General features: G+C 40.0%; 1 protein-coding gene across 1 annotated transcript in view; it reads left to right on the top strand.

Moving 5' to 3' along the window:
- Positions 1-26,686, top strand: part of WDR72 (WD repeat domain 72) — a 150,333-nt gene that overhangs the window by 55,177 nt on the left and 68,470 nt on the right. The window contains exon 13 of the mRNA XM_018575972.1: positions 10,374-10,579. Coding sequence (XP_018431474.1) covers positions 10,374-10,579 — 206 coding nt within the window. The remainder of the gene's footprint in view (positions 1-10,373; positions 10,580-26,686) is intronic.

Raw genomic sequence — 26,686 nt, 5'->3', positions numbered from 1 at the left:
CAGGATGACTGTAGCTCCTGTGGTGAGATGAAAAGTCATGCCCCACACCCAGCCAAGTAACACAGCACCAGCCACCTAGAATGCAACATACACAGCAAACAAGAACCTTTCCCGCTGTGAACGCTGAGTTCTAGATTATGTCAGTTAATACTCACCAATACTTGCCACATACAGGCGACCCACTCGCCTTGAGCAATTCCAACTTACAGCCCCTAATGCTAATGACCTACAGCCACTGGAATGCAGCTCCAGCCATCTGGAATGCAGCGCACACAGATGGAAACATACTTTCCTTTCCTAATGCCTATCCTTCGCAGGGTACAAATGGTTGCTGCTCCTCCCTCATCTAACCAACAGAACCATTATAACTTTATAAAAGAGTGAACAGCAGCCCTTTCTCCTAACTAGAACAAAACAGTGAGGGAAACTGTTTCCATTGATAGACACCAGGAAAGGAAAATTACATTCTGATTTCCTGGCGCCTTCATGGCAGCATGCACATGGTTAATAACTCACTAAACCGAAGAAAAATTATGCTTACTCAAATTCTTTGGTTAATTTAGGCAACAGAATATTCTAAAGCATTTTTTAAAAAATTCACAAGAGGTCAAACTAGCCAAACTAGCCAGCTCCACACTGAAGTGGGACATGAAGGTGAAGTAAGTTATCAAGCTAGTTTTCCCGCAAGTGGTCTCAGGAGAAACTACAACGCATGTCACCACTCGGGGAACCATCTTGCCACTAACCCAGTAAGGTTTCTGAATAACCCACACAATTCAACTGGCTATGGTTAGTGATGATGCTGCTTGACCCCCTTTGGCTCCTGCTGGAATGATGAACAGCCTGTTATCCTTATGGAAAGACTGTGTAACACAAAGGTACTGTATCAGGGCTCTGAATACATCCAGCTAATGAAGGTTAGAAGAATCTTGTTTATGATGATGGCAATACCCGGTCTTGATTGTAGTGTAACACAGAGGTAACTTTTGGAACAAACTCTTGTATTGGCTATAAAACAATCTTGCCAGGATAAAATCAGAGGAAATGACATTTTTTTAAACTTGTTCTAGAAGGGTGATAAAAATGTATGTCTAGCGAACAGTGGCCCTCTGGTGGCGGAGGCACTACAAGCACCAGCGTGGCCCCATTCCTTTGCCACTGAGCAGACACAAGATCCAGTTCTCACGTTCTTGGAGACCTTAACCTGAGAACTAGTAAAGGCTTTTGAGTGGAGTATTTCCGCCGGTCACCACAAGAGCATGCAGAAAATAACTGATTTCTATGTGCCCCATTCACACCACAATGCCAGTGTGATGTACTGTGTGGAAAAATGCAGACATGCTACATTTTTTGCAGTGCCTGGGTGGCACGGGAGGCCACTGCACTTTAGTGCAGCACACTGCGCCGCTGTGTGGAGACCTGAATGGAGTGTACACTTTTTGTACATGCCAAATAAAAGTTTTTTTTAAAGAGATTAACAGTGCTCTGTGTTGCATTGACTTATGTGCCCCACAGTGGACACCAGCTGCATGTTTAAACTGATCAGTTTAGCATGCAGCTGGTGTGAAAGGTCCCTTAAAGGTTTAAGGCCCATCTCGCATCAGTAAAGGCCAACAAAGCAGAGACCTGGACTTTAAATTTGTTTAGGCCCTGAGCTAAATATAGGCCAGGCTGCAAAAACTGCAGAACATTGTGCACTCCAGGTGAAAGAACATGAAATCCTGTGAACTTCTGCCATACATTATAATAAGTTAGTAGATTTTTATATTGCAAGAAGCAAAGTATCAACCACTTGTGAGAAGAAACTTTGAATCTCTGCCTTTCAATCTCCAAAATTCAGAGACTCTGGATTGGGGGTGTTGAAAATATCCTTGGTTTAGAAGCAATGGCCTCAGAGGGAGAGACATTGGTTCCCAAGTTGCAGAAGAAGTGTGAACCACAGCCTTCAAGGCCAATAAGGAATAATCTTGAAGACAGTAAGCGGCTTCCCTGCCAGGTGTTGTAAAAGTCTTAGAATGAGCAGAATGGAAAGATAAGCATATTCTAACTGAAAAGTCCATGGCTGAACTAGAGTATCTATGCTTACAGTGTCCTGCAACACATACCTGGTGAAGAACTCTAGTAGTAGCTTTTACTGGTGATGCAAACAAATCTACATGGGGATACTTGGGAAGATTGAGGTGGAGACTTGCTGGCTCAGTAGAGATGAATATTATCTGAGACTGGGAGGGCCTTATCCATTGGCTGCACCTGACTATAGGATTGCACACTACAAAGTTTCCAAGAAAATTCAGACAATCAGAAAGCATCATGTCCTGCTTGCTAGCATTTACTGTACTCTGGATTTTGTTACACTATTTTTTTGTGTGTGGAAAGGATACTGAGATCCTGAAGAGTGTCAAATAAGGCTCTCAGATAAACTATCCATTGTGCTGGAATCAATTGACCTTTTATAAGCCTCCCAACGTGTTTAAGGCTCAACATTACTTGCTGAAGATGGAGAAGAATGGTAATTCTACTCTAAGAGAGGATTAGCCCGTCTTTTAAGTAGTGTAACACCTGAATACCCGAAGACAGAGTTAAATGGTTGCCCCAACCTTCTATCAGCCACCTCTGTTTGACAGCTTGGTCTGCTAAAGGAAGATGAAAAATAACAGACTTACTGGCCAGATCACCAGGCAGAAATAAAAGATAAAAAACTTTAAAATTGGTAAGTTGCAATATATATTGTGTTTTTTTCCTGAGAGAACATAGGTGAGAGGCTAGTTAGAGTTGCACTTGTCCTTCAAGGAAGGTTGCACTTGTCCTTCAAGGAAGGTTCACAGATTCCTTACAGGTATGTTTTACAGAATGGTTAAGACTTGTACTAATGTAATTAAAATACAATCCTCTGACATTCTGCAGCAGTAGTAAAAATCGAATGCAGTAAAGCAGAGCTAAGAAAGCATAAAATGCCCCAAAGTTGAGAAAAATTATGAAACTACAATGTTACATAAAAAGGAGTCATTTATTTGCAAACAGATACAAAGGGGTCTATTGACTAAGCTGCCGTAGGCAGCCCAGTGAATGACCGACCTGAAGCGAAGTGAGTGAACGCTGTTCGGCTATTCACTCCAGGCTGATACGGCTGATTTCACGTGGGTGGCATCACGTGGCTTCGGGTCGGCCGAACATGCACAGCATGTTCAGCCGACCCGAAGTGCAGAAGGCGTTCGACTCGAGGCTACTCGCTGCTGTTGGGTCTATTCTTATAGATGCCGAACAGCAGTGAGTGAATAGCCGAATGCCACTGAGCTGCATTCGGCTCGGCTGTTCTACTCGGTCCCTCTGTGGTACCGAGCAGTATAGAAAAATAGTTTAAAAAGTACAGAAAAATAAATAGAAAAGGATTGTGCGGAGCTAGCAGTAACAGCTAGCTCCGCCCAACTGTTTTGTATTGGTCAGCGGTTCTGCTGTCGTAAAAAAAAAAGAAAAGCAAAAAATACATTTTCGCCATAGGAATGCATTTTCTAGATTCCTATTGGCTGTTTCTCTCCTGGGCGGCCGGGAGCGGGAGACAGAGAGTCAGGCTGTCTGGAGATCAGTGTCCCTGGTTAGCTGGTAATCAGGGACGCTGATCTCTCTGCAGGTGGCCGGAGCCAGCCGTAACATCACAGCTGTCAGAAGCTCCGCCCAGCTGTCAGAAGCAGGCTGTCGGCCGACCAAGTCGAGCCGAAGCATATGCCTTCGGCTCGACTGAGCCGCCCGGCCGACTTCGGGAGCTGTACGGGCTATAGTGAATAGCTCGTACAGCAGCCCTTCCGTTTTACTGAACCGAAGGGGTCCTGGGGCCGAATCTAGCCGAAGGATCAGCCAAAGCTATGGCTAGATCCTTCGGCTGCTTCGTGAATAGACCCCAACAGTACATTGTTGCATTTAGGTCACCTCTAGGTAGTAACAATTAGTAGTTAAAAGTAGGGCTGCGGAAATTAATGATTAATCCCTCGATTAATCGTTAATTTTGTTGATTGATCAAAATTCTTGTGATCGGTACTCACCTCTCTCCCGGCTTCCGGGTCTTCCGAGAGTTCCGTCGGAGATCCGGTGACGTCACGGACATCGACGTCACCGGACTCCTCCCCCTTCCCCAAGTGGCTCCATTGGCTAACGAAGGGAAGGGGGGAGGAGTCTGGTGACGTTGATGTCCGTGACGTCACTGGACTCCTACTTCCCTTCGTTAGCCGAGGAGTTCCGCCTGCCAGAGAGGAAGCAGAGGGCCCGTAGCTCCTTCATGCAAATCCCCCGCCGCTCTGCCACCCGTAGCAGTAGAATGTACGTGCAGCTGTGCGGGGAGAGGAGGCTGTGTCGGTCACCTGTCTGCCTGGCTGAGTTGTTACAGACATCGCAGGCACCGCCAGGCAGCACAAACAGCTGTTGGGAGAGGACCCTCTGGCCGCCGAGATGAAGCAGCTGCTGCAGGAGTCAGGTAAGGCTGGGTGAAGGCTAGATGGGGAAGGGGGGGTTAAACTGGTGGGGGGGGGGGGGGGGTTTAAACTGGGGGTATTCTAATTTACATTATAATGTATTGCTTAGACTTGTAGTCCTGTATAGCTGGTGGTGTTCTGCATTGATGTATAATGATTATACAGCAATGCTGAATACCACCAACTATGCAGGACTGCAAGTCCCAGCAATACATTATATTAAGTAGTGATGCACTTGTGCCAATACTGGGCATTTTCACAAGCACTCGTACTCGTGAAAATGACCCAATACTAAAAGCAGATACCGGCACTGGCGAAACTACCAGGGCTGCATCAGTCGCATTTGCGACCGGGCCCTGGTGTTCCGCCAGTTTGGGGGGGCCCAAAGAGACCAGAACACTGACATTGATTTGCCATGTGTTCCGGAGATCACACTGCAGCCAGGGGGCGTACCTGCGTTGCCATTGACTTTAATGCAACAACACGCCCCCTCCCGCCCCAGAATGCAGTGAGGCGGCCGGGATGCGATCCAGTGCATTCCAGCACGAATCGGGCCGGAACGCACTGGAACTGGTGTGAACTAGCCCTGAAAGTCATAACATACATAGAGGGGAATTTATCAAAACTGGAGATGACAGAATCTGGAGCAGTTACCTATGGCAACCAATCAGCATCCACCTTTTTATTTTTAAACCTTAACTGAACAAACTGAAGAGAGAAGCTGATTGCTTGTCATAGGCAACTGCTCCAGATACTTTTGCTTCAGTTTTGATAAATTCCCCTTATACTGTTTTAGGGGAAGCGGCGGCCATATTGAGTGGGGCACGTAAGATTAATAACGTGCTGGATTAGTGTGATCCTAGTTCATTTTATTACTTCAGTGCTGTGCTGTGTATGTATAGGCCAATGTAGTTGGATCTGTATGTGCGTTATAATTAATTGAAATGAATCAATTAATCGATTTTAAAAATGTTGATTAATCGAACACGAAAATTGTAATCATTACCAGCACTAGTTAAAAGTTACCTTACAGAAACAACAGAGTTAAAGCTAAATAATTCTAGATGTACTTTATCAGTTATTTTGTAGTTTTGAGTTCGAAAATATTTTTTCTTATACAGTATTTTGTTCAATACGTTCTTATTTGGAAAAAAAATCCCTAATTAGACCACAAGGGGATTGCAGTATTTCTGAAGTGAAACCTGAAATGATTGTGTACAATTTAGCTGAGAGCTCACTAGAAGATGGCGGTGGGTCTGCTGCAAGCTTTCCTGACACGTGTGACTAAATGGACTTGATTACTAAAGGGCAGAACTGGTGGGTTAGCAACAACTTGGGCTCTTTTAGGCATGCAAAATTTAGCATTTATGTGCTGCACATAATATATTTGACGTTAGTAAGTGTATCTGAAGGTATTGTAAATGTACTAAGCAATTCTGATTTAAAATAACTGTAAACAGGATTCCCAGGCATAACATATTTGCCTGTGTACATTGTTCTGGAATTATGGTATGAAATCTGTGTGTGTGTATATATATATACACACACACACACACACACACATATATATACACACATAATGGCCCTTCATTATACATAATGCCTTTAGAGTGCCGGTGACGGAAGGAGCACCTTACAGAAGAGTAGCCAGTCAAGTAGCATGGAAGGAGCCTGCGGGGGTGAGGGATTGTGTAAGTAAAAATCCTTTTTGCTGTCTTATACACAATGCCCAGGCTGTAAAAGAACAGCCCCTGCTCCCTTGCCAGAGCAGATATTTGACCCTTTGGGTGTGTCAAATCCCTGTTAGACCCACCACATGCTGTGGTTCCTCCTGCCAGCTCATGAATTGTGTATAAATTACCCAGTAAAGCTTGAAAACAGGAAATTGTATCTGCATGTATCATTTTAGTAATAGTAATCCTGAAAGTGCCCTTTTACCTACCCCTGCTGCATAGTGCCGGCATTGTACTTGACATCAAGTATACTGCCATTTATGTTTGGACCATAATTTGGGGACACCCATATCAACCAGTGCAGCTCATGTGTACAATGTGTGGTATTGTGTGGCAATCCCACGGTGGAACTGGGGGTTGCAGTCACCCAGGACTCTCAGCCAGAGGGACTGAGCAGTTCCAGGAAACAAATTATTTTGCTGGGAAAGAACTGGCTTTGCAGTTCTCTCCAGAAAACCTGGTTTTGGCATGGGATCCTGGAACTGGGAGACTTCAAAGAGAATTGGGAGGGAAGAAATCTCCATTCCTGGGTCCATTGTTTAGTAGTGGCCAGCACCCGATTGCACACCTGTGCACTGCACTTATGGGAAGTGTGTTGGCTAGTGTTCTGGGCTCCAGCTGGGGAGAGGAACAGGGATGTTCAGAAGTCAGGAGGACTCCACCCAGAAGGCAGAGGGGAGACAGGTGGCTGTGTGTGCTAGAGGCATGGGAAGAGAGCCGAGGAGGCTGAGGGAGCCGTTTACAAATGAAGTATGTGTAACAACCTGTAGTCGGTGAGACTTGGACAAACATTATTTGCTGTAATGTGTATGAAGACCCCTGTGAGGGAAACAACAGTGTGGACTTTTATGTTGGTTCTAATAAAAGTGGGCGAAGAGGCCCTTTAAAAGACGTGGTAAGCGAGTGGACTCCGTCATTAATGTGCTACCATTGAAAGCTAAATCTCACAAATATTACAGAGCCACTTTACCATCCCTGTGCAGGGCAAATAGGGTACACTGCACTTTCTTCCAACTTGTGCTATACACATCCATTACAAGTTTGCCTGGTGGGTGATACATTTATCCCTATTAGACAAAAAGAGTAGATAACTTCAGCACTTTATGACTCTGATAATACAGTTTTCACAGAACATATCCTATGATATTTTTTATATCATATGCTCAGATTTGTGATAGCTTACCTTAATAACGGGTACATTTTCAGAAACACATTTTTAGCAGGAACCATATATTACTAGGTGCACATTTCCCATGAAATATTTGCACAGGTCTATAGTACGGATATCCTCATCCACCTCTTCTGCTCCCTCTTGACTTTAAATTGCCATTGCCAGCCATTAGAACATAGCAGTATGAGCGTTTGGTGGGAAATGCTCAACCATCTTTTTTTTTTATCGTGATCAAGTGCTCCTCAAACCAATGTTAGCCTGTTCCCAGTTTTTTGAATAACGTCCCAATATCCTCTGCTGACTTGTAGGTCTTCTGAGTGCTTCAGCTTCCTGGGAGAGACAGAAACAAGAAGCTTCCACCTGAAGATAAAGGGGGGGGGGGGGGGTTGGCGGGGGGTTGAGGGTACCCACCCTGAATGACCATGCTTAGGACCGCTGCTAGCAATAACTGAGTCTGCAATATATCAAGACTCCTGAATTGTGCATGCATTTTTTTTCCTACATTTTTGCCATTCTTATTCCTGCCTGGATAGATAATTATTTAGCCAGACTAACTCCTTTGCAGTTAGACCCTACAGCAGAAATAACTCCTGCTGCCAATTAATTGTGTTCCGACATGCCATGACTTAAACTTTAATTTCAGTTGTGTAATCAAATTCTTGGGTAGGTTAAGCATCATAATCTTCAAAATATGGGCTGATTTATTATCCTGTAGGCCTTACTTATTGATTATAGATTAATTTGTCATCAGAAGATTTTTAGTAAAAGACACAGCAGCCAGGTAGCTTTTAAGTAAAAATAATTATATCTAAAGATGTTTCTATAATGTTGCAATTTTTAAAATCAGGATAACCTAGGGTCTAAATTAACTGAGGACAGCCCGGGCAGGTAGCTAGGCATGTCCTACTGTCAATAAAATGCCTTCCGAAGAATCACCAATATCACATGTCATTCATTGTTTGAGGACAAGCATGGATATGACTGTCCGAATTGCATTAGAGCACTTTTTTTCTGCATAGAGATGGATATCCCACTGAGACAATGAGTGCTATCAAGTGCAGAGACTGTAAAGGTTTTTCATCATAAAAATGGATGACACTATTTATTGCCCTATAAAAGGTGGCTTTATTCATAGCATGCCTAGCTGTTTACCTTTTTAAGCACTAGAGGGCAGTGTTTGAATTTATACCATGCCTGGTCCTCCTGTATAAGGGCTCTGCTCTGTAACCTATAACAATCAATCAAATTCTGGTTTTCATTGTATATCTTTTGTTGCGTTAGCCTGGTAGAAGCTAATTACAAGCAGAATGCTATGGCTTAGTATTAATTTGGACTATATTTGTTAATGACTTGCTAAAATATTTTTACCATGCATCTATTAAACATTATAGATACCATATATTGCAATACATATTACACTCAGTGCTCTACAAATCTAAATGACAAGTCTAGTTATATCAGCTATATGCTGTGTATATTTTTTACTTTATTGGAATTTAATTTTTGTTTTTAACTGTGATCATTGAGCTGAATGATCTTTGTCAAGCACTGATTGTTGACACTTCTACACCTTTATCCATAATTTCCTGCACTGTAACTTTAATACATGAAATGAAGGGGCAAAACATAGGCCTCTAACAACATGCGTGAATAACAGAGGACCCGGGTTCAGTAAAAATCCTGCAGCAGTTTTGTCACACCATAAGAACAAGATGAGTTAAAAAGCCACGTCTGCTTCCTAGATTTCTCAAGTTCTGCTTTTGTTTCATATATAGTTTTGATTACAGGGAGAAACAACTTTTCTGAGATCTTTATTTGGAAAATGTGTGTTTAGAGAAATGCAAGGCTTTCCTGCAGTTACTATCCTTAAATTTAGGGTAACATTGCGTCTTACATAGTTAGTCAGGTTGAAAAGAGACACAAGTCCATCGAGTTCAACCTATAGAGATAAGAGAAGAAGAAAAAAGGAAAGAAGAAAAACCTAAAACAGAACGCTATGCCCACAGTTACCCACTGTTGATCCAGAGGAAGGCAAAAAAACCCCTATTAGGCATAGTTCAATTTGCTCCAACAGGGGAAAAAATCCTTCCTGATCCCATAAGGCAATTAGATACTCCCTGGATCAACAATCCCTGGTGCTTAATATACTTATAAGAACTCAATATCCAGTAATATTGTGTGCATTTAGGAATCATTTTTTTTAAAAAAACAGTTAACTGAGCTAGCTAGAACTAGGTCCTGGGGGAGTCTGTTCCACATTTTCACAGCTCTAACTGTGAAGAATCCTTTCCGTATGCAAATTTTAAAACTCTTTTCCTCCAGACGCAAAGAGTGCCCCCTTGTCCTTTGCAATGACCTTAACGTGAATAATTTGGCACCAAGCTCACTATATGGACCATTTATGTATTTATACATGGTGATCATGTCCCCCCTTAATCACCTCTGTCAGGTCAGATAATCTTTCCTCACAGCTAAACTCCTCTATGCCTCTTATGAGTTTAATTGCCCTTCACTGCACTTTCTCCAGTTCCATAACATCCTTTTTGTGAACTGGTGCTCAAAACTGAACTGCATATTCCAGATGAAGTCTTACTAATGCTTTGTACAGGGGCAGGATTATGTCTCTCTCTCTGGAGTCTAGACCCCTTCTAATACAAGAAAGTATTTTGCTTGCTTTAGAAAATGTGGCTTGACATTGCAAGCTATTATTGAGTCTATGATGTACCAGAACACCCAGATCTTTCTCCATCATTGACTCCCCCAAACATACTCCCCCTTAGAGTATATGATGAACCTTGGGGACACCACTAACAACCTCAGACCATTCAGGGTATGAATCATTGATCACCACTCTCTGAATTTGGTATTTAAGCCAGTTTCCCATCCAATTACAGATTATATATATGTGCTTTAAAAAAGAAAATGAGCTACAGACTTTGTCAACAATGTTCACTTATTCAAAATCACCTATCCACTAACAGAGCCTATCATTTGCAATTTTTTTAGGCACTTTGGAACGTCATGAAACAGGAGAGCTAGCAAAAGCAATTCTTACTGCATGTGAAGATTTTACCATTGAAATGACAGATTCCCTAGTAAACACTTCGCAGGAGACACAAAGAAACACTAGGACAACTTTCAAGACATCAAACTCATACAAACTTGGAAACCTGTCCCATAATCTGATCCATCCAGAAAAGTCAACAAACAAAGTAAGGAAACAATATAGAATGTCAGATAAACCTATCTAGGCCAGATTTGAGAAGGCTTATCACATGCTTTTAGAAGCCTGGAGCACTACCATGGGGCAAAAATACATATTTTTGGGTCTTACAATAATATTACATTAATTCATGAGGTCCTATCTTACAAAGCATTGAACAGTAATAGATCAGTCGTATCTGTTATCCGTGGTTTAAACTGATTAATACTTAACAGGTTTTTTCTAATGACACATTTTTGGAGTCTTATTCAAGTATTTATTTGTAGTAAACAAAAACAAACAAAATTAATCAAGCAGTAATGTTCAGCTATGTGCCCAGCACTTCTGTTTGTAATAGTCCTGCTACACTTATTTTAATTGTATTGCTGAAAAAGGCACCCACCTCTAGGAGTCCTAGGACCACATGGATGAATTCTTCTCACCAAAGTAGAAGGTGAGGTGGAACAGCACATTACAGCTTTGTTAAAGGGATATTCTGTGTTTTTAGTAAATACAATATAGATATTTCCCACAGTGGACAAATAACCTAATTAACTGCCTACATTTTAAAGCTAGGCAATGGTGCCATGTCTGATTTCTAAGGTGCGGCCTTTTTCTGTTGTTTATATCTCATATTTCTCTTTACACATTTGGCTCTGCTAATGAATGGAGGGTGAACATGTACAATTTGTATCAAGTGTGAATGTCCCTATTATATCTGTTAGGATAGAATATCTGGGAGTTGCCATTACTGACTTGTTTTTGAAGGTGCATAATCCAGGGCCATCGTATTGACTCACCGTCCTATATAGATCAGAGGAACACAACTTGGAAGACTTTGGACCCAGTAGACATTTTAAAATAGAACCTTTTACTTGAACTACTGGGACTGGTGTTTGTGCCGAGAGTGTATTTACCTTTACAGTTCATTGTACTGTGATGTGCCTTCCCTGGAACTAGCACTAGTCTTGACAGTCAAAGATGACAGTCTTGGGTGGCATGTTGGAGCCTTGGTAGTGGGCCCAGGCTATGGCAGGAGAGACTTCTGTCTTTGGTGCTGTGGTGCTGGAGCTGGAGCTTCTCCTGCTTCTGCCAGTTTTCCAGAGGACCCCAATGTGAAACTGACATTGTCCTTTACAATACACAGGCAGAATTGTTCTCCCCTTGGCTGTCAAACTGACAACAGAACCTGTGCCCTGCAGATGAGATGGGGAGAGATATTCTCCTGTTGTAATCTGCAGGACTGGCCTGTAGATTTGACATACTCCTGTATGAATCAACTTTGTGTTAACCTGCACATAATGTCATAATGTCAGTTCCAGCAAACCTGGGTGTTAAAAGGAATATTGTTTTTTTCTTCCCTCACTTATTTTTTCATGGTTTTTTTTCCTGTTTGTTTATAAACTTTCTTCATTTTTGTCCACTTGTAGCGCTATATTACAAAGATTCCCCAATTTTAAAAAGTCTCAAATTTAATTTGCCATGCTTTGAACCAGAAATGTAATGTGACTGTTGTCTTTAGAAAAGGGGAACATTGCATAAATAAAATGTGGTTATCATACTATACATGAAAATCTGTCTGTTTTACCATACTGCTTATAACTAAATCACACTGATTTAACCATGATGCAACTCTGCCCATCCCAATTTCTTTCTTTAAGGAGAAGGGGATGGTGAATGTCATTTCTGCACTTTGCCCAACCTTAGTCACTATTATAGGCAATCATTAGCCATCTCAGTCTAGGAGAAGGGTGAAGTGCACTTTTTGAAAACTTTGGCTTGGATGTCAAAGGACTATGTCCCAGCTTTGCTGATCTGCCATGTTCCCTTTAACAATGCTGGTCTAATTTGGGGAATAAGGGACACTGAAGTTACACAGTTCATATTTTTACTTGAACATGAGCAATGTATAAATTGTAAATGGAAGGCACCTTTAGTAAACTTAAATCTCACAAACCTTTTCTTTCAATAACTGTTGCTGAAAATAGTAAAATAGTGCATAGTTATTTGAACTTTTGATTATTTTTATACTTAGAGTTTATTACTATGTTATTTATTTGTATATTTATGCGGTAGTGGGCACTGTATATACAACCAAAAGCTATAGAACCATTGTGACAGTGATTTCACATTACCGCAAATCTCCCTGATCTTTCACAGAGATCAATGCTTTTAAATTTACAATGACCCTGCTAAATAATCAGCTGTGGAAAATCTGAAGTCTTGGTGCCTTTTAATTAATTCTCCAGCACTTTTTTCCCAAGAGCAGCCTGTCATCTACATAGAGGCTGCATGTTTTTTTAAACTGCTGTGCGCCTGGATGCTGCAGAAAATATTTCAACATACTATAACTCTAACTACATTTTTTATTGGGTTGTAACTTTAATGCTGTTACTGACAGGCTCAGCAGAAACATGTTACTTTCACTAATTAGTGACTTGTTGTATGTCCAAATTTTCTTTTGTAGGTCATTGATTCCATTACAGTGGATCTTGTACTTTGTATTTCCTCTTAACTTGATTCAGCTCTTGAAGCAAACATGAGTTGTCAAGACTTGAATGAAAACTCACTCGCTATAGTTTATTAGTCAACATTGTAGCTGATTAGACGAGGGAACTTTATAACCATCTAATTTCTTAATCTCATTGCTTGTTATTGAAAATATTATAATGTTGAAATTCCTTTTAAAAGTAAATGCAATATTTTCTAAAATCCATGTGGTGTTCACCTAAAATTTCCCTCTGGATTTTTTTATAAGGCAATAAATGTGCTATGACAGTAGACAATAGCAGAGTAAAGTATTCCTCTGGTTGCATCTCAGTTACTGCTGTTGTCATGCTTTCAGGGAGACCAGCAGGTTAATCCATTCCGATTTGCATATTAATGTAGGAAGAGGGCTGTTCAGCACAGCCGAACTTCAAAGACTTTGCCATGTCACAGCATTTGTGCTCATGTAAATCTATGTTACAAAAGAAGAATGCCTTAATTTCATGGTCCCCTGTCCTTTCTTATTTAGTTATTGTAGTGCACGTGCCGAGTGGACTCCTTGTAACAGAAGGCCACTGCTCGGCCTTGTGTGACAAATGCAGTTGACACAAGATCCATATTAATGTTGTCAAGGATCTTTGATGTATCTAAGCAGATTTTAATTATTTTCAACATCACAATCCCTATGTTATATGGTGTAATAGTACTTTTTTTTCAACCAACATTTTTAACTCATTGATATCCAGGACAACTTTCAATGTGATGGTAGAGTAAAAAGGACTATATTTAATTAAAAAAAAAAAAACCTCATAGTAAAAAAATTAACTTTGATTTTGGCTTCCACGTTCGACAAAAGGGCATTCATCAAGTCGCCAATTTGTGTGGCAAAGTGCCATTTGAATAGTGTATTGTTAGAATACTTATGGTCCGTTTGACAAGGACTCTTGCTGTAAATAGTGCAATTTGACTCCAGCTGTTAAAGAGTGTCTCTGACAGAAGCCAAATAGAATGGAGATGCTTTACTGCACCGCAGAAAAATCAATATTGGGTTCTTGTTCACAGTAACCTGCTCTTTTCTGTAGATTTATACAATCATATATGGACCTTACCGAGGAGAATAGAAAAAGGACCTAACTATAAAAGCAGCATTGCAATTTCTTTGCATATTGTTGCCAAAAAAGGAGGAACACAGGAACATAGGAAATAATTATGACTACCATTTTTTTTAGATTTTAAGACATCTATAAACTGATATATGTAGCCTTATTAACTGACAAGAGGAGGAGCTTTGCTTTATGGTGCTTGCAGCTACGTGGAATAAGGAAGAATTGAGGAGATTTTTTTGTTTTATAACAATACATGTAATTAATATAAAAACATTGATTAAAAAATCTATTGTAAAAAACTGTAAAAATTATTTTATACATGAATACTTTTTATGTATAATTTAATAATATAACAAAAGTATAAAACAGAAAAACCTACCTTCATGTCTGTTTATTTCAGGTTAAGACAATATAAAAAGATTTAAAGAGTATGCAATCCAAGACTTTTATTTTTTTTATTTACTGCACTTAATAATAAAAGCTGATAATAATATTTCAATCAAAATGTATAACCTAGAGCACTAATGATTAAGGACAATGCAGTAAAATAATGTTTTAATTGTATGTGTAGTGTCCTTGTTTTTAACAAGTAGTTTGCAAAAGGTTTCAGTTTTTTTTATTGTGAAAGCATAAAGCGGTTGATGTATGAAACGTGTGCTAAACGATAATTTTCTTTTTGTTTGTAGCATCAATCTGCAGACTGCAGAAATAGCATTAGGAAGCTGCTTGGTTGGTATGGGCAGCAACATTTTTTTTCTAGTGTGCTTTTCTTACATTAACTACATCGTGCATTGGAAGATTATTTAGATGTCTTTGATGAAAAGTGTTTGTTTAAATCCAAGTAGTATTATACACAAATTCTTGTGCTTGCAATGCTTTTAAAGGGGATTTTTTATTACACCAGATTTGGATTTTTCACAGCTATCCCTCTGTATTTTTTTTACCTTTTTGCCTTCATTATTTGTTATGTTCATGTAAAGCTTTAATAGTGGACTGGAATTAACCTTTGGCAGCAGCTTCCTTGACAAGGCACAGCAGGATAAGCTGATAGCTAATTGTGATTCTGGTAAAATCGTTTCTGTCCCATAATTTTTTGGAAGAAATGGTTTGTGGAATTTGTGGAATTTTTTTTGTGAAATTCTTGCTAACATGTTATTTTTGTTTTTATTAAATCGGGAAAAAGTTAGAACTTGTCAGGTTTCTGGGTTTTTTTCAGCTGCCCCATTGGGGAAATTTCCTTTTACTCCCTGTACAGGTTACCATGTTGACACAGGGTCTAACCTCTCCCTGCTCTTTTAAAAAAAAAAAACAAATAAGGCTCTTGCTATACTCTAAATCTAAATGTATTCTAATTGTGTATAATCATTAGGTAAAATGGCTATAATAGCAAAATTACCTATTTACCTGCCAAACATTTTTTAGAAATAAAATATAAAATAAACAAATACTGCAATGCAAACCTGTCCACTTTTTGTGGTAAAGTGTTAATTGAAATCATACTTACTGGTCATATCATTGTGTCTTGTAGTGCTGTTTCTCAAGCTCATAAACACATCCAATATTTTCCATTCACTAATTTAATATGGGGAATTTACTAAAGAAATAGAGATCCAACAGCAACACATACCTCCTTTTCTTTACCTATACCTTCTGGGTATGTTGGAACATGTGACTCACTCCCCTTCCTCCCATGTACCAATGCTGCGACATAGATATTGACTGTCTAATGGTTGCCCAACCAAAAGTTTACACAGAGCTAACTCCCTTCACTCCAAGCACCTGTTGCCCTGCATGACTAATTCACAGATTCACTTTAAAGTGACACTAAACTCAGAAGTTAAATTTTAAAAATACATTCACGTACCTTAACTATTAACAAACATGTATCTTATTTGTGTACCACTCAGCTGTAGAACCTCAAATCATCTCTGAAATGGTGCCGACACTGGCCTTCCTTCTGGAGGGTGGCTACTTTTGTTCCCCATGGTCCATGTGTGTGTTGTAAAGTAGCCACTAGTCATGTGTGATATTTGTTTCGGTCTGAACAGTAATTGGGCCGAAATTTCATAAATTTGTACATTCTGATGCATCTGAATTTCCAAATGACAGCAATAACATATTCATACGAATCAGAATTTCGGATAAAAATTTTCGGATAAAAATTTCCAAATGACAGCAATAACATATTCATACAAATCAGAATTTTGGATAAAAATTTTGGATGCATCCGAACTTCTTTCCCAAATGACGTTTTATTGTGTTAGGCATCAACTTTTTTTTTTTTTTTAAATCTGAATTTTTGTTAGCGGCAGTATGTACAAAATAATAAAAAATTTTACGAACAAATTTTAGTTGCAGCAAAAAATTTCATTTTTTGTTTTGTCTTTAGAGGAGCTCCAAGTGGGGTCCTAATTTAGCTAGCAGGTGATCGGGCAGTCACTGGCCAGCTAAATTAGGACCCCACCTGGAGCTCCTCCCACCGAACCAGCGCTGACTCGCCGCTGCTCTCCCGCACAGCGCCGACGACGACCTCACCAGCGAGGCACATCGTGAGGCACCAGCATCGAACAGTGAGTGAGGGCAAGAGGGGTCCCTATGTAGAAACTATTAGTATTAGCAGAAGATAATTGTAAATCTTTTGCCTGCAGTGTGTGCTCTATATGTACTACATATAGAGTACACACTGCAGACAATAGATTTCCAATTCTCCCCTGCTAATATGAATGGATTAAATAATCCATAGTACATAACATGTAGTTGTATTATGGATCATTTAACCCATTCATGTTAGCAGAGTAGAATTGGAAATCTATTGTCTGCAGCGTGTACTCTATATGTGGTACATATATACAGTACATATTCCCAATACGCTGCAGTAATAGATTCACAATTATCCTCTGCTGATATTGATCCATAGGTGTACAATTATTGATCTGCTAATACATGATCCATAGTACAAGTACATGTTATGTACTATGGATCATTTAACCCATTCATGTTAGCAGGGGAGAATTGTAATTATATTGCTGCAGACTGCAGTGTCCTGGACGTGTGTACTGTGTATGTACTATGGATCATGATTTAACCTATTCATGTTAGCAGGGCAGAATTGTGAGCGCCTCCCACAAGCTGAGCACCGAGACGTGATGCAGCGATCCTGCCCAGCGCGACTATGAGAGGCACCGCGTGAGGCAACAGGGATTGGAGTGAAACTGTGAGTGAGGGCTGGGACAGGGCTGGCTGTAAATCTTTTGCTATAGTGCACTGGATGTGTGTAATGTAAATGTAGTACATATATACAGCACACACCTCCACTACACTCCAGCATTAGATTTACAATTCCCCCCTTCTAACATGAATAGGTTAAATCATGATCCATAGTACATAACATGTAGTTGTACTATGGATCATTTAAAGTCACCTGTCCCTTTAAGAAAAAGTATTGGTAATTGATATCGGCAAGTACATGAGGTGAAGTACTTGTACTTGGTCCTGAAAAAGTGGTATCGGGACATCCCTACTTCCTATTCATTCATAACTGGTACATAGTAACTCATACTATGTCCAGTTATTTACAAACAGTCAACGGTTAGCTGATCCATGACTGATTGTACTGCTCTCCATCCTGACTCTGTGTCACATGAGGCTGAGCCAGCAGTGCGGGGAGGAGAGCTCGGTCTATTTTGACATCTGACTCCTCCCTCACACCACCTGCTCAAGCTTCTGTGATGGTGCACGGCTGTCTCCACCCCCCACACCGATCTTCATTCTGATTGGTCAGAGGAGGCTGAGGAGGCGGTGCAGTAGGAGAGCTCGGCCTCCTGTGACACACACTCTCCTCCCCCGCACTGCTCGGCCCCCACTGACAGTTTCTTTTGTCCCCGCTGGACGCTGCACTGTGTCATAGGGGACACAGAGTAGCGTCCAGTGGGGAGGAGAGAAAGTAGGCATGCACTGCAATTTTGGTGGAAAGATGGCACTTTTGGAATTCTACCAAAAGTGCCAATTTCGGCCAATATTTTTCGGCGACCGAAATTTTGGTGCATCCCTAATATATATTAATATATATATATATATTGTGAGATTTAGATTCCAATGGTAGCGCATTAAGGACGCATCCACTCGCTTATGACTTCTTTTAAGGGCTTCCTTGCCCACTTTTATTGAATCCAACTCAAAAGTCCACACAGGTTTACCCTCGCAGTGGTTTCAAACACAAAGTACAGTTTTCTTTCTTTTGCAAAATAGCACTTTAAAAGTCCCCCGACTTTAGGTTGCGTGTTTACCAAACACTCTTCACCACACAGGTGACACACTCCTCAGTCCGCCAGCCACAGACTGGTCCCAGGGTGGAGCCCTCCTGACTCCTGCAGAGACCTCCTCTGTCACCCAGTTAGAGGCTTGAACCTGACCCAGCATCCTCCTCATAAGCGCTGTGCACAGGTGCACCATCATTTGGTGCTGGTCACCACTAAAGCCCGGGCCCAGGAAGGGAGATTTCTTTCCTCCCAGTTCGCTTAGAAATCTCCCGGCTCTAGGATCCCAACTGTAATCCAGAAAACCCGGAATGAGTTGTAAAACCAGCTCTTTCCTAGTAACAGTACTTTCCTGGAGCCGCTCAGCTCCTCTGGCTGAGAGTCCTGGGTGACCCTCATATATATCCGATATAATATTATTAAATAACAATTGTGTAATTTATATTACAAATAGAAATCAGAGAATATGGGTTCAAAACAATTAGGTGTTATGGAAACAGGTAACAAAGTATAATGGTCCTTGAAACACAATTTGTTGTTAATTTCCTTAATTCAGTATACTCATTGGAATCCTAAATAATTATTTTTTTGTGGATGCATTGTGAATAATATTTGCTTCTTAAAGCTTCAGTAATTACATAGGAGGTATGCTGTAAAATATCACACAAAACACTTCCCTGCCTCACTGGACAGAAAACCATTTTTATTTATTTTTATCCTTTTTATTGTCTTTAATGCTTCCAAGCACCACGGGAAGGGTCATTGGATTTTGTTATATATTTCATCTTTTTTATGTGGGACTGTATTCATTTTCCAGGTTTATGCCAGTGACAGACATTCATTAATGTAGGTTCCTGTGCAGTGTATGGAGCATGATATATGATGGTTTCTTCCTATCTGCCAGGCTGATAAAGAGGTCTGTCATACAGAGAGCTGATAAAGCTGTGCAGCCCAAAAGAGGCTCATGAGGGAAGACAAACATTTGCATTGTGCAGCTGAGACAACTGCTGGATGGCAAGACACCCGGCAGATCCCTCTTGTGCTGAAAATACTTGCTTGAAACTCAGAAGAACACAGCCGATAATTTATTGTTGAACAGCAATTTTAAGCAAATGTACATGTCAGGCAAGGCACTTATCCTCAGAAGCATACAAGCTTACAAATGAATAAGGAACACATTAAGGGTCATCTGTGAAACTGCTAAATGTGTTGATTAGTTCATACATGGTCTTGGTTCAGCTTATGAGGATGACAACAAACCCAAGGATGCAAAATTGTAAAGGGAAAATTAAAGCTCAACATCCTTGCAGAATGGACTCCAGAATTCTGAATGATCTCAAAAGAATATCACCCATCCCCCAATCACTCACATCCTGCCCATATTTACATTCCTTTTAGACTAATACTTTTTGGTGTGAAAATGAAATCTGGCCTTGCTGAATACCATTACATCTCAATAGACAAACCGTCATTCCACATATTATGTAAATTTGTGATCAGCAGTGCACCTAGCTCCTAATGTAAATTGCCAAAGGATCCCCTCAAGTACTGTTGGGGCTTTAAACCATGTGAATGTATTCATACATTATGTACCTTAGATATGCGGGTAAGTGTCTTAAGAATAAAGTAATTTACTTCTTTATTTGGGTAGGCCAGCCTTGGAACTGCTACTGCTTCTGGGAGTCAGGCATTGATATCTTCTAGCATTGGATAGGGTCTTGGCTGTAATAGATATCAGTCATCTTGGCAAGAATAAAAGCCTGATAGAAAAACCATTCCCTGTTCTATTCAAAACAGTTTTGGCTGCAGTTGGGCTTTGCATGGTTGACAGTCTAAATTGACTGATAGGGATGATTAAATACGTTTTGCAAAACTGATTATGCAGTAAATTTTGCCAAATGTATCCTCTAATTTTGCCTTGGTTGTGCGAAGCTTAAAACAAAAACCCTGACCACTATTTGAAGCTACCCTCAATTAATGGGTAATTTATAAAAAACCCGATCACTCTGTACCCTGTCATTTAATGATAATGACTGTGTGATGCAAACACAGCATGTATCATCCACCGTCCCTCTGGAAGAAGGCTCTGTCAAGTACACAAAGTCTTCTATTGCAGTCTGGATTCTTTGCATATAAATGGATGGATCATATATGCTAAAGTCAAATACTACTACGTTCAGGGCCAGGGTTTCCATTTCGGGCGCCTGTAGGCACAAATGGAAATCTGTTTAGCCTGAGCTGGCGCCCTTATCTGCTGCAGAACCCACCAGCTTCCACAAATGCAGAGAAGGACCCCAGCATCACATAAGGCCGCCCTAAATGCCTCTCTGCGACAGGGAACTTCCCCTGGATTTCCTGTAGGCGCCGTTGGTCTTGGAGCAGGAGGGTGCATTTTGTGCTGAATGCACCCTCCTTGCTATTGCATGTATTTGACAACTAACTACAAAAGAAAAAAGGAATTTGCATTGAGGTTGGCCATTTGGAAGCTATTTGTGACTGTGACAACCCACAATACATTTTGAATATGATTATCACCAGGTCACCAGGGGCTTAACTACAGATCATGGGGCTCAATAATAACATTTTGATGGGGATCCCAGTGGCCTCTTCTGTTGCACCTGAAAGTGTAAACTGGGACAATAATGTAAATAATTTTAATATAATAAATGCGTAAATCAAGGACAAGTAACAGGCAAGCTGTCAACATAGTCAGTACACTACTAGAGACCCATTCTGTTAATATTAGTTGCCAAAGAAGAACAACAGTGCATGGAATTACCATATAAACTTAGAATTACAAACCCAGCTGTTTTCTCAGGTTTTAGCTGTTTTTACAGCATCAGGAAGTCTGTGCTAGGCATATATATGGTTCATTTTAGAATTTTTAGTAGGATGTTGAGAAGTTCCGAAGGCAATACATCTACTCAATGATGAGGAGTAGAGAAAGTAAGATTGAGCTGGGACAAGTGATAACACTATCCCAAAGACTCCTCCTGTGCATCTGACATCAGATCTACCTTACTGTAGACCTCACTGTGATCAAGGTTATCGACTGCAACCTCTCCAACCTATAATGATACAGTGTTGTTTTATGTTCACAGACACATCGAAGTTCTATGTTTCACTTGCTTTCACAAACTTTGTGGGGCTTTCCTCTCTACCTGCTGACCCAATAGCAACCATGTGGGCTGTTTTGGCTATAGTTTTACCACCTCAGACACAGATCTGAGAAAGTGTCCAGTGTCAGTGCCTTTTCCAAAGTTTGACAATCTTTGCAAAGTGATTGTGAATAACTAATTTCTACCCTGATCCATGGCAACTAACTTGCATAACATTGAATTTCTGACAAGAGAGAACTGAAGGAATTTTCCTTAGTTGATGTATCCAATAAAAAGTGTTTATAATAGGAACTAAATTATGAATTTCAGACTACAGTCAGTCTACTGTAATAATAAATTTTCCATTGGTCTTGACTAGTTTATTAAAGAAAAGCACCATTAATAAAATAACTGTGTGTCTTCAATATCACTATTACTAGATCACAATGTTATCTGGAAAAAAGTATTGCTGGTTTTGTCTTAAATATAACAATATTAAGCAATTTTTAGCATTTAACTTATAATAATTGATAGTTTATGAATTACAGTACACATGCATATACATACTTTGTTCTCAGCTAGTAGTTTATCTCTTTTTAGTAAAGATGGTTTTACGTGGCATCTAGTCAGGTAGAGGGGTCAACACACATCCTGACCTAGTGATTCTTGCCAAGTCAAGTGAAGCAAAAGAATTGCATGTCTGCGTAGCAAGCCCCCGCTTTAATTGGTAATGATAGCAGGTTTTCTCTGTAAAGTCATTGCTAAAAGAAAACAAAAAGTATCCAATATAGTCATTTATTACCAGGCAGTAGGTTTTGCACACTGGGTTGCTTTACCCCTGCAGGGGCCAGAGAAAGCAAAAAGGTACTCTAACACTTAGCCGAAAATGGAAGCCCTGCTGCTAGCAGAGATGCATGGTGGTCAAATGATTGCCTATGCCATTAGCTTAGTAATGTTTTCTCTATTGTAAACTCAGATCCCGTGTTCCTTGTGTGCATCAGCTGCAGATTGAAGGCTTTCTAGTTTGTGTTTTATTTGTGCTGCCAATCACTCCTCTGCTATCCAAGTGAATTTTAAGGAGCCAAGTTTTTTTTCCGTTATTGACAGACATCTGTTGAACAACCCTGACGCTCAATAGGAAAAGAGCTACATTTTCATTGAGGACATCAGAATGACTTTTTGAAAAATCAATCTGGTTTTAGTAAAGATTATTTAGTTTATTCTTTAATTTATGATATTAGAAAGATTATTTTTTTAACCTTTATATCCAATATATATAATACTTGTAAAAAATAGACACCTGTTATCTGATACTCTGAGAAACAACTGGACAGCATGTACAGTTTTTGTCTTTTGACTAAGTAGGACATTTTACCTTAGCTAGATTAATGTTTTACAACATCATTAAATCCAAATGCTTATGCTGTAGGATACATGAGTTTGAATTACCTGAGAAATAGATTGCTCAGTGGTCAGATCAATTTTCTCCTGACCAATCAGAATCTATTTTCTTTAGGAGCTTTATTGCAAAATTAATTCAATATTTAGTAGACATATGAAAGGCAAAATAATTAATTTCGGGCAAAACTAATGAAAAGGGTGAAACCTTTTATTATTTAAATGTAAAACCAAATTATTATGCCATTTTGGATTTTGAGGCAGCGAACCTCCGAATCCAAACGGGCATTTTAGAAAAAACAGAACAGAAGCATTTATGCCACCATCTTGGAGGTGGGGTATATGACGTCACATGACACCGGTGTTGGGTGATGTCATACGCATGTATGGGCATCAGCAACTTGGACGCAGCAAGATGGCGGTGCCCAAACAAAATGAAATATTTTATGCCCGAACATAGTTTTTCATATATTTGGGTATATCATAATTTGTTAAATTGTATTCGGCCAAACGGCTGAATATTTAGTTAACAGTTTTGATTGATGCTATACGAACTTGCAAGTTGAAGATGTTTGATGGTTTTTCTATAATGCTTCAAGGCGTGTGGTGATCTGTAGTACACACTAATATATTGTTACCTGTGCTAGACAAAGACAAATGTTAGAATGTAATCATAACGTCAAATGCTCCTTGACATGTCTCACCCTTAGATTTTCCACCTGTTTCACCAACACACCCGTGACAATTGCTCCACTTTCAGCACTATACTTCTCCTCTCATCTGTCTTCTAACTCCTCATCATAACCTCCCCAACAATTGTCATCTTGGTATTGTTTCTCTTCTTTCTCTCCTGAGCATTAACTTAGATTCAGTCTGTTGTCACTTTAACTGAAAACAAAACAAGGATTGTGACTAAAAAGCATCTCTGTTGACAACCTGGACTATGAGAAAAGGTGCTTATATGCCTCTCGGAGGAAGTTACTTGAGTGGTATGCTCTCTTTAACTGAAAGTGTCACATTCATCATCGTATTCTTGCTTCAACTGCTAAGATGAATGTGTGATTTAGTTGATAAGTTGACACTCGATCCAGACATTTAGTCTTGACTACATGTGGGCCACACTGGTACTGTACTAAAGCTTTAGAAAGGGCACCTCTCTATTGATGGTGTCATAGCTGGTAGGCTTTCTCCTCCTGACACCGCCTTACCTCTTGTCTCTACATTGTTCTTATCTTCCTTCACAACCTCAACATTTTTATTCTTTTTTAAGGGGACACTATGTCAGCTTTTAATTGTACTTACACTATTACCTTTCCTTCAAGATGAAGAAACTAATCTTTTGTTGTATATGTACTGAAGTAAAATTACAAATTATTTTAATTAATATACTGACTGACTGATACTTGAAAATATGTATTAATATCAAATATGTAATATTTGATATGAAAAGTGTAAGCTGTGAAAAAAATATAGTTGCATTATTGGTACACATACAAAACTTTAAACCTAGACCTAGAATAGTAAATAAGGGAAATATGGTAACACTGTGTTTACTTAGTTACATGCAAGGGAGATGAAAAAACAGGATTTTACTCGTACATTACTGAATGATTGTAGTGAACACAACTTCTCCATATTCAATATGCTTAATCAACACTAACTTTGTAAAGTCCTTACTTATTTGTAAATTAATCTTTTGGATATGAAAGTTTTATAGAGATACAAAAGTGTAAATAACAAAGACTATAAATCTTGTGACCTTCATTTCTGCATCACCATTTACCTGCACTATTTCAGTAGATTTATATCACATACTTTTGGTGCCATTATTCCAACTCTTTTTTGGGTTCAGTTACTTAGATTTAGGGTGAGGATGCTAGACTAAGGTTTAGGTTATAAGGTTGAAGGTTAAACATTAGGGTTAATGGATGGGTTGAAGTTTAAAATCAGAGGTTAGGATTAGTGTTTTATTTGTATTTATTAATTCTTTTTTTTATTAAATATTTTTTTATTTTTTACTTTACTTTTATGTGCTTTGGGGAAATATTGGAGGTCTAAAGAGACCCCTTATATTTCCCTTTTAAAATAGAAAAAGAGATTGAGGACACAAAGTGTTCCTGTTCATTCATAACATGAGGACATGGTATGTTTACTATAACTACAACTATGAATGAACAGGAGGTGATGAATACTCCCATTCATTCATAATTGAGGACACAGTAAACATACCATGTCCTCAATTATCTACAAACACTCAGCGATCACTGAGTGTTTGTACCCGCTCTCCTTCCTGACAGCTGTCACAGGAGGCTGATCGAGCCATGTAGGGAGGAAAACTCAGCCTCCTGTGACAGCGAGGCCTGTTTCCATCCACACACCACTCTGCCGGACTGTGATAGGAGGCTGAGCTGTGTGGGAGGAGACGTCGGCCGCTTACAGCACTCTCCTCCCGCAGCACCTGGCCGGCTATCACAATTTCTCACCTCCCCGCTGGGACACAGAGCAGCGCCCAGCGGGGAGGAAAGAAAGCAGGGATGCGCCGATGTATCGACAGGAAAATGGCACTTTCAGCATTATGCCAAAAGTGCAATTTTCGGCCGATATATACCTTAAACACCAAAGTTATCATGCCACAAACAACTGCTGTTTAGAAGCCCCCCCAAAAAAATTATGCTATGTATATCTTGGACATTTGGAATTAGAAACATTGATGTTCAATATCCAAAGTACAACAACAGTCAAGAGTCATGTGTGTTAGTGTGTGTCTGCTCTGTTTAGTGATCAGCGAATGTCCCTGGGTTCAATTTGCAGACCGTTCATCCAACACTTAAAAAAAATCCACCAACCCCAAACATAGTGCCTAAAACCCATTGCAGTCTATGCAAGCCAAATACTGTAATTTTTGCTGATCTTTTTTAAGGCCACTTTGCAAGCAAGGACATGGGTAGCTGTACACTGCAATGGGGGACATGAATCAATGCAAAAAAAAATGTCAAACAATGTAACAGGGAGTGGCTATTTAAATCATGCTTAAAGGGCAACATTAAAAATACACAATTTATTTAAATTATATGCTTTGGGATGCATTAAATGTAGGGGTGCACCTGTAGAATATGCCCCAGAAAAAGTGATGTTTAAAAAAAAAAAAAAAAAAGCTATTGCTGCTGAATGACAGGTCTATTCCCTTCCGGCTTATGCTTGTACACAAAGCAGCCACAGGATACTTGGTGATGTCATTGGCTACATATTGTCATGGCCATAAGTTGCCAATGACATCAGTCAGCTCCCCAGCCAGCTTGCTTACATTCAGCTGCTGCCTGCAAAGCTGTCAGTTGCAGCAAGAGTCGGTCAGGAGAGGATTGTTGGTGGGGTCATCGGGTTGTCTGTGTGGTTATTCATAGTGGCTGATAATAGCTTTACAACTCTGGGTGGCAAAGTCGGCAATGGATTTACACTGTGGAACTTTATCACAGTGAGGGTGTATTTATTTTCATTTATCTTTTTTTAGTGAATGAGTAAAAAGAGCTAATATGTAACCCTTAGGGGTCTATTCACAAAGCTGCCGAAGGATCTGGCCGTAGCTTCGGCCGATCCTTCGGCTAGCTTCGGGCCCAGGACCCCTTCGGTTCAGGAGAACCGAGGGGGTGCTGTACGGGCTATTCACAATAGCCCGTACAGCTCCCGATCACGGTCGAGCGGCTCAGTCGAGCCGATCGCATATGCCTCGGCTCGGCTGAGCCGTGCTGAAAGCCGAAGCTGGCCGAGCGGCCGG

Source organism: Nanorana parkeri, unplaced genomic scaffold (genome assembly GCF_000935625.1).
Source record: "Nanorana parkeri isolate BGI_ZX_2015 unplaced genomic scaffold, ASM93562v1 scaffold55, whole genome shotgun sequence".
Taxonomy (NCBI): domain Eukaryota; kingdom Metazoa; phylum Chordata; class Amphibia; order Anura; family Dicroglossidae; genus Nanorana; species Nanorana parkeri.
The sequence above is the reverse complement of the archived record's forward strand: the minus strand, read 5'-3'. Positions and strand labels throughout refer to the sequence as shown.